The 14,002-nt window shown below is 36.7% G+C and overlaps 1 protein-coding gene across 11 annotated transcripts in view; it reads right to left on the bottom strand.

The window, feature by feature from the left end:
- CASK (calcium/calmodulin dependent serine protein kinase) overlaps nt 1–14,002 on the bottom strand; it is a 187,803-nt gene that overhangs the window by 37,748 nt on the left and 136,053 nt on the right. For 3 of the 11 annotated variants that reach the window (XM_081951512.1, XM_081951509.1, XM_081951514.1), the window contains exons 17-20: nt 13,654–13,722; nt 8,847–8,870; nt 3,437–3,496; nt 611–679 (exon numbers count right to left, since the gene is read on the bottom strand). In XM_081951512.1, the coding sequence (XP_081807638.1) occupies nt 611–679; nt 3,437–3,496; nt 8,847–8,870; nt 13,654–13,722 (222 nt within the window). The remainder of the gene's footprint in view (nt 1–610; nt 680–3,436; nt 3,497–8,846; nt 8,871–13,653; nt 13,723–14,002) is intronic. The other 8 variants (XM_081951517.1, XM_081951516.1, XM_081951518.1 and 5 more) reach the window with 4 other exon arrangements.

Raw genomic sequence — 14,002 nt, 5'->3', positions numbered from 1 at the left:
TATCTTTTTGCCTGAACATATGGTAAAAAGAACAGCACTTTGTGTTAAAGATGTAATGTTAATAGCTTGCTTATAAATGCTTATAAAGAGAGTTTCTTTCACTTTTCATATCCAGGCAAGGCTCATATTTCACAAAATATGTGCAGGTACCACAATAGCAGGGGACACACCAATTCATTAACTCAGATAGCGGAAACCAACGTGGTAATCTAGAGAACTTTAATAATAACAATAGTAATAATGATGATGATGCCTAGATCTTGAAGTCCACAAATATCTGCTTTACAAATGTTTTGTTTAAAAATACAAACAAAAGTTCAAAATGGAAATTATCCTTTTTGTTTAACTTTGAGCTAATCAGGATAAGAATAACAAGAAGCATATTTCAAGATGATTAAAATGTTTACCTGATGGTTGAATGCAACTCATTAAAGGGATGTTCACTAGAAAATTATATTACTGAATAAACCATTGGATGAGAAAAAATAGGGAATTCTAAGTATTTTTCGTTTTCTTAATAGAACACAATTTTCCATTGAACATAGAAAAAGAATGGTACATTAGCACCAACAAGACTGCAATACTCTCTGTCTGGAACTGGAGGTCTTACCGAAATAGAATTGTTAATGCTGCTATGGCCATTAGCTGGGGACTGTCTGGATGTAGAGGGGGAATCTCTCTGAAATAAGACACAAGATTCATTATCACACAACACTACACAGATATATTTTAATAAACAAATATTGATAGGTTTAAAACCATTTTTGCCTTATTCTTCTTAAGAAATAATAAATTTTAACTTGTACAATACTCCTAAAAAGTCTATTTTTACATAATTTGCAGTTTCAGTGAAACTGCTTATTTATTCGCTCTGTTTTCTCTTAGTAGCAGAAACATTTCATTTTGTTCATCATCTCTTCTGAAATGATTGCTTTATGATGATGAAAAATACAAAGGTCTCACTGGCCTAATTATCATATAATGCAAAATCAGGTTTGTTAAACCACATTCAAACATTATAGGCTTTAGATGCCTCAGTTAAAGACAATTTTATTTATTCCTAGGATACATCTTTTTCAGAAATAACATGTGAACTAAGTTAGAATTTTAAGATTTGGTAGTGGGAAAGTAGTATATATTCCTTTAAAAAAAATAGTACTAATGATATAATTTTAAAAATACTTCTATGGTTTTGCTATACATACATACATACATACATACATACATACATACATACATACATACATACATACATTACATACATACATCTTTGTAAGAAACTATTCGCTTCGCTTGAATACTTTTACAGTAAATAATTTGCATTATGAAAAATAACGAATATTGCACTACAATATTTGAAATTAGTACTATTTTTAAAGCTTATTTTTATTCCTTTAATATATCAAAGAGAAAAAGACGAAGAAAAATAAGGAAAAGGCAAAAAAGGAAACAATAACTTTTTTATGTTACAGAAAGAAAATTAACCAATTTAATTTTTAAACACATTAGTAAACCTTGAGCATAATATTTATCAGTATGTCTTCACTTTCTATATATGAGCTGGCTATTAAATTTATTAAGAATTTTTAAATAAATTTGATAGACAGCTCATATATAGAAAGCAAAGACATATTGGTTATCTGCAATTGTAAATCTGGAGCTGCTCTGTATTTCTAACATCGAATTATAATCTATTTTATTGTTCTCCAAACCTGATAAACCTGTAATTCATCTTGTAATATTAGATACTGTATTCTTGGTTATAGAATTAAAACTGATATTCACATTTTTAAACAATATTGCTCTTTTTAACACTACACTACACTAAAGATATTGAATACAAATTGAGTAGTAGTAGCATAATTCCAAATAATTTGAGTAGCGTCTCATCTGTTTTACATTTTGCAACTTAATTATTACATAAGGGATTATGTTTAGCTGAACATAAAGAAGAATCTTTTGCTGAATCATATTGGCTTAGTTTTATATTAAGATTGTAATAAACATATCAATGTTCTTTTATTATTAAAGCTCAATTATTATTAATATTAAAAATGATAATTATTAATGACCCATAGCAGTTGATCTGTTAATATGGGTTATTCTGACTTTTTATTTCAGAGTTCTTTCAAATGGTTAATATCCAGCTTAGTGGTAGTCTTTAATTGTTTATAAAAAAGAACAGAACTCTTTTAAGATAATTCCAATATTGATATTTACTCAGGAGTTTTAGTCACTTCACTTCATATGGGCCAAAATGGGAAATCAAGAAAACTTTTCACAATTTTAGATATTCAAAATTAATTGGCAATGAAATAATCCGGGTATCTGTATCACCCCTTCCTCCCCAAATATAGGACTATACTAAGAGTAAATTTATTATGTGAATAAGGATTGAAATTATACTTCTATCCTGGTATCTTCAAATATATCTTGCAATCTTCAGTGCAAGAAAATGCAATGGAGTTATGGTTGAAAATAGAGCCAAACAATATCAAAGAAGTCACATAGTAAACATGCCAAACTTATTTTTTGATTTGATCCTTAGATTGGAGAAAGAAAATGAAACAAAAATATATCCAAAAATTAAACTGAACTTGGGAAGATAATGCTTGCCTCAGCATCATGTGATAGCTGTAATTTAGGTAAAGAATCTAGGGGGTTATCTTTCTTATTAAAAAAACAAATTCAGTACCTTATTTGCTTGAAATAATACAAAGTTATTAACATAGGAATACCTATATAACCTTCTTGAAATATTAATCAATTTTACAATATTTTGCCACAAAAACTCAATTTATTTTTAATTATCTAATTATATCAATTTTTCAGCTTTGAAAAGATATACCGGTAGTCATCAAATTACGATAATGGAGCCCAAAATTTATGTTGCTAAGTGAGACAGCTGTTAAGTAAATTTGGTCCCATTTTACGACCTTTCTTGCCACAGTTGTTAAGTGAATTAGTAATATGGTGTCAAGTGAATCTGGTTTTCCCATTGAATTTGCTTATCAGAAGGTTACAAAAACGATCACGACCCCAAGAAATTGCAACCATGATAAATATAAGCCAGTTGCCAAGGGTCTGAATTTTGATCATGTAACCATGGTGATGCTGCAACAGTTGTATGTGTGAAAAATCACTTCAGTCACTTTTTCAGTGCTGTTGTAACTTTGAACGGTTACTAAATGAACTGTTGTAAGTCGAAGACTACTTGTATTACATTTACAAATGAAGAACATTTCCTTGGTATAACTTATTCTCAAACATTTGAAAGTAATAAAAGCAATAATTAAATATCACATTTTTTTAAAAAAAGTAACTTTTATTATAGATTTTTTTTCCAGAACAAAAATGAGGCAAATTTGAGAGCTAGTTTGGTGCAGTGGTTAAGATGTTGGCTTAGAAACCAGAAGACTGTGAGTTCTATTCCCACCTTAGGTATGAAAGCCAGCTGGGTGACTTTGGGCCAGTCGCTCTCTCTCAGCCTAAGACACTTCAAAGGATTATTGTTGTGGGGAAAAATAGGAGATAATATTATATATCTTTACTAACTTGTATTATTTGAAAATAATAAAGGCAGGATTAAAATAAGGAGAATAAATGAAAGTGATAAATAAGAAAAAAAGGAAAAAATAAGAAAGATATAAAGGAGCAGCTTCTGATTTACTTTAAAGCAATTGTAAATGCATTAAATTTTTAATCCTCTCTTTAAATGTATGTTTCCCTTCTTTCATATTCTATTTTTAATCATCAAATTCATAAATCACACTTTTATTTATTTTTTCAGCAAAAAGTCAATAAAGGTTTCCATTCACTAACAAAGATAGTTTGTTCTGAATCTTCAAGAAGCTCAGTAAATATTTCCCAGCATTCCAATTGCCTATTAAGATAAAGTCAAGGTCAGATCGTTTTCCAGATGTTATTTACTTGCACTTTTTGTACAATGCAGTAATCATCTTCCTCCAGTAGATGGCTTCCCTGCTTCCAATTCCAGAATATTAAAAAAAACCAGAAACAGCTGATTGTCATCCACTCAGAGGAGATAAAGTTTAGAAAAGCAATTTCTCCCAATCATCACTTTTCACAGCGTTGTTTGGCTTTTCCAGGCTTTCTAGGTTTTAAATCATCCTTTAGGTTTTTCTTTTATTTCTAAATCTTTAATCTTTCTTTTTAGTTTTTAGCTCCCCTATTTTCCAGCCGTTCTCACCGTGACATCAACCGGAAGTCAGCTTCAATTTATTGATATATTGTATGTATGTATGCAAATGTATATTTTGTATGTTTTTGTTTTTCCCCTTTTATAATTTTGTGTATTTTTCTTCTTTTTGGATATTTGTTAATAACAATTGTTTAGAAAACAGATACATTCTTTTCAGTCTTAAAATAATTCAAAGGTTTTCAGTAATATATTCTAATGAGTTATGATTCAATCAGTTATCCACCTAATTCTTTTAGCCCTTGACTTATGTCCATTCAGTGACCATTCCAAACTATGATGATACTGAACCAAGGAACCTACGAGCCGTGTCCAAAATTAAAATCATTGCAGAAACTCTGCCGTCATGTGTTCAAAATTCAGGCACTTGGCAGGCTACTCACACTTATAACTGCAAGGGCACTTCATCTCCCACTACCAGTCTATTTCCCTGATCTCTACCCTTTTGGCTGTTGCCTTCCTGCATTGTGTTGCCATATCTGACCTTTGCCATCTTCTTGCTTCAGCACTGATTCCCACCAGTCTCCCCAGAGCTGTGGAACACCAGAAAGTCCCTTTGCATTGCACTGTTGGGCAGGGCTGGGCTTTGGGTTTGTTTTGCAACTGAATATCAGCCCAACCTAGCCCAGCCCATTGTGGCCCAAAAATGGGATGCAGAACAGCTTTCTGGTATGCTGCACTCTAGGGTTGCTTTTGACTAATTTGCTTTCCCCACTGTTGAAAGCAGCCTAAGCTGATCCAAGAGGATGATGTAATGGCCTTTCTGATACACTGTAGTTCTAGGGGCAGTTTTGCCTCCCTTTTTATTTATTTTTTGCTAAAGACCAGCCTGGCTAAACCAGGCATACCTTGTCAACAGTGGGAGTAAGAAAATAGTGAAGATCACCTGGGGTGACAAGAGCACAGTGGCAGGGCTCTTGGAATGCAAGATGGTGAGATTGAGTGTGGCTGGAATTGGGCTAGAGAAGCTGTGGCTTCCCGGGATGTGGCAAGCAGCCCCAGAGCTGTGCAGTTATTGGACTGCTTTCCACACTGCAAGGCAAGGGTGCAGGGCAGCCAAGGGGCAGGGGGCGGCGGGAAGGATATAGGCATGGTGGGATTCAAATAATTTAACAACTGGTTCTCTACCCCAGTGATGGCGAACCTATGGAACGCGTGCCACAAGTGGCACGCGGAGCCATTTGTCAGGGCACGCGAGGCGCTGCCCTGTCAACTGTCCAGCGCGCATGCGTGTGCTGGCCAGCTCAAGCTATTTTTCACTTTCCCCAGGCTCCAGAGGCTTTATAGGAGACTGGGGAGGGCGAAAAGAGCCCCCCGCCCCCCCAGAGGCTTCAGGGACCATCCGGAGGCTTCCCTGAAGCCTTCGGAACGCTTAAAACCACCCTCCGAGCAAACCAGAAGTGACTTCCGGGTTGCTCGGAGGGTCGTTTTAAGCATTCTGAAGGCTTCAGGGACCGTCCGGAGCTTCCCTGACGCCTTCGGAGCGCTTAAAACCACCCTCCGAGCAAACCAGAAGTGACTTCCGGGTTGCTCGGAGGGTCGTTTTAAGCATTCTGAAGGCTTCAGGGACCGTCCGGAGGCTTCCCTGACGCCTTCGGAGCGCTTAAAACCACCCTCCGAGCAAACCAGAAGTGACTTCTGGGTTGCTCGGAGGGTCGTTTTAAGCGTTCCGAAGGCTTCAGGGAAGCCTCCGGACGATCCCTGAAGTCTCCAGAGGGCCTCCGGGGGGGGCGGGGGAGGCTCTTTTCGCCCTCCCCAGGCTCCTATAAAGCCTCTGGAGCCTGGGGAGGGCGAAAAAAGCATGTAAAAATGGGGGGGGGTTGTGCATGCATGCGCACTGGGGGATCGCGCGTTGCATTATGGGTGCGGCACGCCCGCACACGACCCCCCTGCGCTCCCCCCACTTGTGGCACGCGAGCCAAAAAAGGTTCGCCATCGCTGCTCTACCCTAATGATTTCTTCCAACAACCAGTTCACCAAACTGCTCAGAAATTTAACAACCGGTTCTCCTGAAGTTGTGCGAACTGGCTGAATCCCACCACTGGATATAGGTAGTGGTGGGAGGTGGAGGCACTTCCTTATTTTACTGAGGTGTGGAGCTGGAATGGATCAAACCTGGAATGGTTTTGCTTGGAGTGAATACTCAGTTAATGACCCATGAGTCTAGGTTAACCATGGCAACTGGGATTGTTGGGATTTTGGTCACTAAGCAATATGGTCACGTGGCATCTTGCTTTATGATTACATCATTTAGTGAAGGAAATTCTGGTCTGTATATGGAAGCCTGTTATTAAAAATATTATTGCCACTCTAATGCAATAATATCATTGTTCCTTAACTGATATGAAAGAGCAAATTATGGTTTACAAAAACAAGGAGAGATAAAATTGACATATTCAGAGTAAGAGGTAAGAGGAAGTGTATGGTTTGTTCAAATATTTTTCAAGTAGCAAACTAGTTTGTAGAATGAATCATAAAGTGAAAAATTACTCTAATTAAGCTGTGTGTGTGTGTGTGAATGTGCATATGAAGTAATAATTACATTCTATGCATCTTTAGTAACCAGAGAAGATTTTTGGGTTTGGAGTAATTATTTACATACGATATATTTTTCATTAGTCAATGTACTGTATATTAACACTATGTATATATTCATATAGCATTAATGTTCCATTAGTTTATATATAAAATATACTTTATTTTAATATTGGACTTACAGGTACTCCTCGACTTATGATCATTCATTTAGTGACTGAAATTACAATGGCACTGAAAAAAGTGACTTTTGACAAGTCTTCAAACTTATGACTGTCACAGTGTCCCTGAGGTCACATGATCAGAATTTAGACACTGCCATGTATTTATGATTGTTACAACATTCTGGTATCATTTGATAACCATCTTTCCAGACAGCTTTTAATATGCAAAGTCAATTTGAGACCTAATTCATTGACATGCAAAGTCAATTAGAGAAGCTTACTTCATTTAATGACTGTGAAGATTTGCTTAATGACTATATATAAAATTGGGCACGAATCACAGAAACCATCTTAGTTACAGAGGTTCTAGTCCCAATTGTGGTCATAAGTCAAACACTATCTGTAATAATACAATTCAAATGATTCTTAAAAACAAAATAATAGTTTTTCTAGTAAGAATAAACATAAAATGTTAATTAAAAAAACAAGTAAAACCATAGGAAAATATATGGACAACTCTAATTTTATTCCTGCACTTTAATTTAAAATCTCCACATGCTACTGAATGTATACATTTCCATTTTTCAAAATTTCTTGCAATAAGAAAAAGACTTTGAGTGTGCAGCTGTCTGAGAAACACATGAGATTAATATTCATCTTAAACAATATTATTTTTATTAAAAAAATTGTCCAAATCTAAAACCTGCTATGAATAGTATAGCTTTTTTATGGGATACTGATTATTCATAAATATTTTATTATCTTCCTACTGCACACAGATCAGCAAAACCATGATTAATGCACCTCCAAAATGCTTAGTCTAAGGATTTTATTTACAGCTTCAATTTACTGTCCATGCCCTGAATTAAAGCTTTTAGTTAATAAATATTTTAATAATTTTGGAAGATTCAATTGCTGGAGTTAAGAATGATCCTTCTATATATCTTTCTGTATACAGCTGTTTTTTTAAGTGCAACAACGCATATTGTCAACAACATCTATAACAGGGTGTCAATCTTGCAGCCCACGGGCCGGATGCATCATGTGCTGGCCCCACCCCCACCCAGTTTAGCGAATGGGAAAAAAAGTCCCGATATGTCACGTGACGCTGCCATGACAACGCAAGTTTGACACCCCTGATCTATAATATGACTCCAACATGGCAGTCACTGTGTGTGATAGTATGATGTATTTTTTGCAGCATTCAAACAGCATTTTTTAAAAAGTGTAAATATGAAAAATAAATTGCATACTCATTGCTTTTGTCATTATTGTGAGATCTGTGGTTGCAAAAGTTATGCAGGTACCCAGGTATGGTCTGCACTGTGAGTAGGGATAACAAAATACCTTTTTTTAAATAGATAAAGGTTAAGGTTTGCCCTGTTCAGTCATTTCAGACTCTAGGGAGTGGTGCTCATCTCAATTTCTTAGTCAAGGGAGCCAGCATTGTCTGAAGACATTTCCATGATCATTTGGCCAGCATGACTATTTGCCGAGGCACACGGAACTCTGTTACCTATTTAAAATCCTGTTGCATAATTATTGTGACTATTTATGTTTAATATCCTTTTAAACACATATCAAGATACTCATCTTCATACCTTCAATTGTAAAATAAATTTTAAAATGCCATGATTAGCTTTTTTACAAGATTAATCTATCACTATCCATTAAAATGACTTTTTAATAGCTAGGCATATTTGTGTAGACATATTTGCATTTGCAGCCATATTGCACTGTAACTTAAATGGACTTCTGGCAAGCCAACTTTGTTTCAAAGTTATAGAATTCCAGTTTTTTTTAAAAAAGAAAAGTATATAAATGTGTATCTGGACATTATGAATCTATACTGTATTTTATCAGAATATATACAAAGGAACAGTTGATATATTTGAGCATGCAATATTTTAAAGTATGGCGTCACTTACATAGTATTTCTCCCAGTGTGTTTGCTAGTAGGAAAAACATCCTTTCTTAAAATGAATTTAAGCATAACAAATCTAACAAAGCATATTTTATACATCTATAATTTCTTAATCATAAACCACTCAAAAATAAACAACTTAAAACTTTTATATTGGTAATGAAGTAACAGAAATCTTTGGAAAAGGTATTTCAAATAGTTTACAGTGCAGCATTAATATTTAGATGTTATGAAATTATAGAGCTTTAAGACGCCATTTGAGTATATTTAAAATACAATTGTATTTCAATTTGTTTAAATTTGCTCCAGAGGAATGTCTTCAGTTTATTATGGCAGCTTTTGAAGTTGTACATAACTAGATTATGAGCTGTTTCTAGTATTTCATATGATGTTTTCCTTAAAACTAATCTCTGCCTACTTAATTTTATAATGCTCTATTTCTATATTACAAACTTTTGCTCCAACAAATAGAGTTAATTTATTAAAATAGGGTAAATTAAAACACAGGTAGTCCTCAACTTATGACCAGGTGTTTATTGACCATTCAAAATTATGATCTGCTTTAAAAGTTATGACGGCTGCACCCCCACCGGCCTATGATTGCATTTTGGATGCTTGACAATTTACTACAATGACTTATAACTGCAAATCTGGGCTCATAAGTCAAAGACTATCTGTACAGCGAATTCCTACTTCCTACAATAAAATAAACAGCCACACATTCATTGAATATACAATAATATGGAATACCCCAAAATTGTAAATATTTTCAAAAGTTTAAATGTGACAAAAAAAAAAAATAGCACCAATAGCTAAGGTCAACTTTCCTAATCTACCTTCAGATGTTTTGGTTACATCTTCCATAAACTTCTGGTTAAGAATAATGGCATTTATAGTTCTTACGTATTTGTTGGATACACAATTAAGGAATGTTACTGATGGATTAGATGCATTTTAACTAATTTCTTTGGATGAAATATTATTAGGCAAAATTGGCAGTAGACAAGTAACTACAACTATTTCCAGCAAGACCAACTTTTATTGCATATCTAATAACTATCTTTTCCATCTTCTTGCTTCTCCTATTAGGTTCTTCCTGCACCTAAGAAAACTTTGCCTAGTAGATTCCTCTAATTCATTTTTTCCAAAACTGGGTCCTTCCAGGTGTGCTCATTTCCCATCAGTCCCATAGAGCAGCAGTTCCCAACCTTTCTGGGTTTGTTGATTGATTGGCGGGGAGGGGGAAGGAGGGGATAGTTCCATGCATGCAGTATGCAAGTGCGCATAGTTCCATTTGTGCAAGCAGTGGTCATGCATGCTGCTTGAGCAAACAGAGCTGTGCGTATTACTTGCCCATTCTTGTGCAAACTAAGTGGCTTCCCTGCCACTTCCACAGCCCTAAGGGTTTGGGACCCCTCCCATACAGCATATAAATTTGGTTAGTCAAATGAGATGATGGGAACTGTACTCCAATATTTTAGGAGAGGGTAAGTTACACAGAACTTATATTTATAGAGCTAAGATTTGCTTTAACTTGCAGACACAATGCACTTTACACTTATATGACATTTTTACTGTCATTATACATGCAAAAAGATAAGTTTTTCTAAGCCACTTGGTAGTAGACATCAAAACGCGCGAGTTACCATGGGGGTACCTAGGTGCTCCCATGTTACACCCGTTCCGGTTGTTTTCTGGGTGCGATTCAAGGTACTAATTATGACCTTTAAAGCGCTCCATGGCTTAGGCCCAGGGTACCTGCGAGACCACCTACTGCCACCAGTAGCTCCCACCGTCCAGTGCGATCCCAGAGAGTTGGCCTCCTCAGGGTGCCGTTGGCCAGTGTTGGCTAGCGAACCCCAGGGGGAGAGCCTTCTCTGTGGGAGCGCTTTCCCTCTGGAATGAGCTGCCCCCGGAGCTTCACATAATCCCTGACCTCCGTCCTTCTGATGCGCCCTAAAAAGTTGGCTTTTCCAGCAAGCCGGCCTGGCCTGTTAATTTTATCCAATTTTAAAAATGTTAGTGTTATATTAATTCGGTTTGTTTCTTGGATTGTTTCTAATTTTCTTTTAAGTTTTGTAATATGTGTTTTTTAAAGCTGTATGCCACCCTGATTCCTTTGGGAGAAGGGCAGCATATAAATCCAATAAAACAAACAAACAAACAAACAAAACTTGTATTGTAGAGCTCTTTAGTCCTTTCTCTAATATCATTATTTGTATATGTATACTTGTGTGTGTAGATATGCACACATATACACATACATGTGTACACTGTGTACCATAAGTCAGGGTCCATAAGTTAATCGCAGTACATTTTACTAATTAATATTTTTCCAGAAAAATATTGTTGTACTTAGGAATATTCAAAGGTCATCAAATGAGCGAGGAAGTATTTAGCAGAAAATAGCAATCAATTGGAACATTTAATGTAATTTATATAATAAATTATGGGGATCTGACTTTTAGTATTCTATATATGTGTATTGTTTTAATGATAGAATCTGTATCCTAAAAATAAATCCCACTAAAGTGGACTTCTTTCTAAGGACAAGCCTTATTCTTCATTATCATTTCCAATATTCCTTATTATTTCCAATATCCCAGAAAATCTGCAAATTATATAATTTAAATACACTATATTGCCAAAAGTATTTGCTCACAACTGAGTCTGATTATGTGGGTGGGTGAGCAAATACTTTTGGCAATATAGTGTATATATGAATGCCTTTAAACAAATTTGGTACTTTAAATGGGTTATGACTAGAGCAGTGATGGCGAACCTTTTTCGTCTCAGGTGCCATAAACACGTATGTTTGCGCTGTTGCGGGCGCTTGCGTGCACACCCCCATAATTTAATGCCTCCCCCGGATCGCACATTTTTGTGCAAGGCTTCCCTGTCACTCCCTGCTCTGGCTGCTTCCCCTTGGCTAACACCCAGTGAGGGGAGAAGTTGCTGTGCCACAAACGGGCAGAGATGGGGAGGCGCGTGAGGGGGATGCTCGAGCATGCTCTTGAGTAAAAAAAACCTTCCCTTATCATTCTCCTGTGTAAAGATTGGGCCCTTTTTACTCTGTCCGGTGTGAGCCGGGTTGCTATATTGCCCCCCCCCCCAATCAAAGAGGATCCTGGGCACTACAGGCAATAGAGAAATGAGGAAGGGAGCTGCTGGCATGAGGGAAAGACAAGCAGCAGGTAAAGAGAAAAAGTGGCTTCCTTCCCTTGTGCTGGCTGCTCTGTTCCCCCCACCGCTACCCCGCGCTACCAAAGAGGATCCTGCCTAGGTGTTGCAATCCATAGGAAAATGAGGAAGAGCTGCTGGCACGAGGGAAAGATAAGCAGCAAGGAAAGAAGAAAAGCAGATTTTTCCCCTCATGGTGGCTGCTCTGTTGCCCTTTTCTCCATTTCAGTGCCACGCCATGGAGCCTGCCCCACCCACCATAGCCCAGGCCCTTGCTTCCCCCAAGCATTTCTTTGCTTACCTGATTTCCAGCTCCATTGCGTTTCTTGCCATTTGGGGCAGGAAAACTAAGTTTGTGGGACTAAAAAAAAACTAAAATCAATCAATTCCAACTTCGGGATGTGTGTGTGTGCGTGTGTGGGAAATTTTGCGAAGTTGGAATTGATTGATTGAAGGTTTTTTTAGTCCCATAAACTTTGTTTCTCTGCCCAAAATGGCAAGAAACGTGATGGAAAAATGAGACGCAGGGGAAATCAGGTAGGCAAAGAAATGCTTGAGGGCCTGGGCAATAGTAGGTGGGGCAGGCTCCCTGGCGTGGTGCTGAAATGGAGAAATGGCAACAGAGCCGCCATCATGAGGGAAAAAAGCCACTTTTTTTCTTTCCTTGCTGCTTGTCTTTCCCTTGAGCCGGCAGTTCTCTTCCTCATTTCCCTTTGGATTGCAGTGGCCAAGCAGGATCCTCTTTGATAGCATGGGGAGTGGGGAAAACAGAGCAGCCAGCATAAGGAAGCCACTTTTTCTCCTTGCCTGCACTTGTCTTTCCCTCATGTCAACAGCTCTCTTCCTCATTTCCGGTTTGCGCGTTGGGCTGTTTTTCGCCCTTTGGAGGCTTCAGAGAAGTCTCCGGACGGAGAAAAGCAGCCAAAAATCAGCTAGCCAGCAAGCACATGTGTGCTGGAGCTGACAGGGGAATGCCTTGTGTGCCCTCAGAAATGGCTCTGCGTGCCAACTGTGGCACATGGGCCATAGGTTTGCCATCACAGGACTAGAGTGTAATGTCACATTTCCAAGAAAATTATTTGCATTTTTTCAATTTTTCTTTTGCTATTTCATTGAGAATCTGGTTTGTTGGTCAAAATAATTTTAGTAGCACTAGTTAGCATTTTACAATATATGATCACATTAAATATTCAGCTTTTTCACTGGATGTATTCACTATTTTGATTTGTTTTATTGTTCCTCAATGTTAGCTCTGGCTATCATTGCATCTTTTCAGCAAATCTTTTTAGGAAGCAATCAGAATTCATTGTCAGATTTTTTTAAAAAAAATATTTAAATTATCTTGCCCAGATGTGTTATTATTCAAGTTTGTTTTTAATTATTCCATCACCTAATTATCATTTTTAGTTTTGCTTTATTTTAGACATTTATGTAATATTTAATGAATTGATGTAATGAATATGAAATAGCAACAAACAGTAAGTAGATCGAACTACTCCTTTGTTCCGTTATCTTTGTTGTAAAATTGGTGTGTGTGATCTAACAGCACAGGCAGAAACAATTTCCCAGAAAGCAATAACATTCAGCCATGAGCAGGCAGTTAATTTTAAGACTGAGAAGAAAGCAATTACCTCACATGAAGAAGATTGAGTGCGATAACTTGGCACAATCTTGAAGGTGATGCTGCCTCTCATTTCTCTCTGGAGAAAGTAAAAGTATTTGTTGTTTTGCAAAACTCAAAACAAATAAATGTAGCACCCAAAACTATCTAATATTTTAACAAAATCATAAAGCCTATGGGTTTATTTCTGAAATTTAGTCACCAGATATCAAAAGGGGCCCTAATACACTTAAAAAAAAGTTCTGTATGAAACCAAGCTGAAGTAGTTGTATAATAAGGTTAGTATTTTAGAGCACGTCATATTTGGTAGTAGCAAGCTGGTTTTTTGTTGCAGTTTTATCATGTTACCTGTCATTTCT

Source organism: Natrix helvetica (genome assembly GCF_964273705.1).
Source record: "Natrix helvetica genome assembly, chromosome: 4".
NCBI lineage: Eukaryota > Metazoa > Chordata > Lepidosauria > Squamata > Natricidae > Natrix > Natrix helvetica.
The sequence above is the reverse complement of the archived record's forward strand: the minus strand, read 5'-3'. Positions and strand labels throughout refer to the sequence as shown.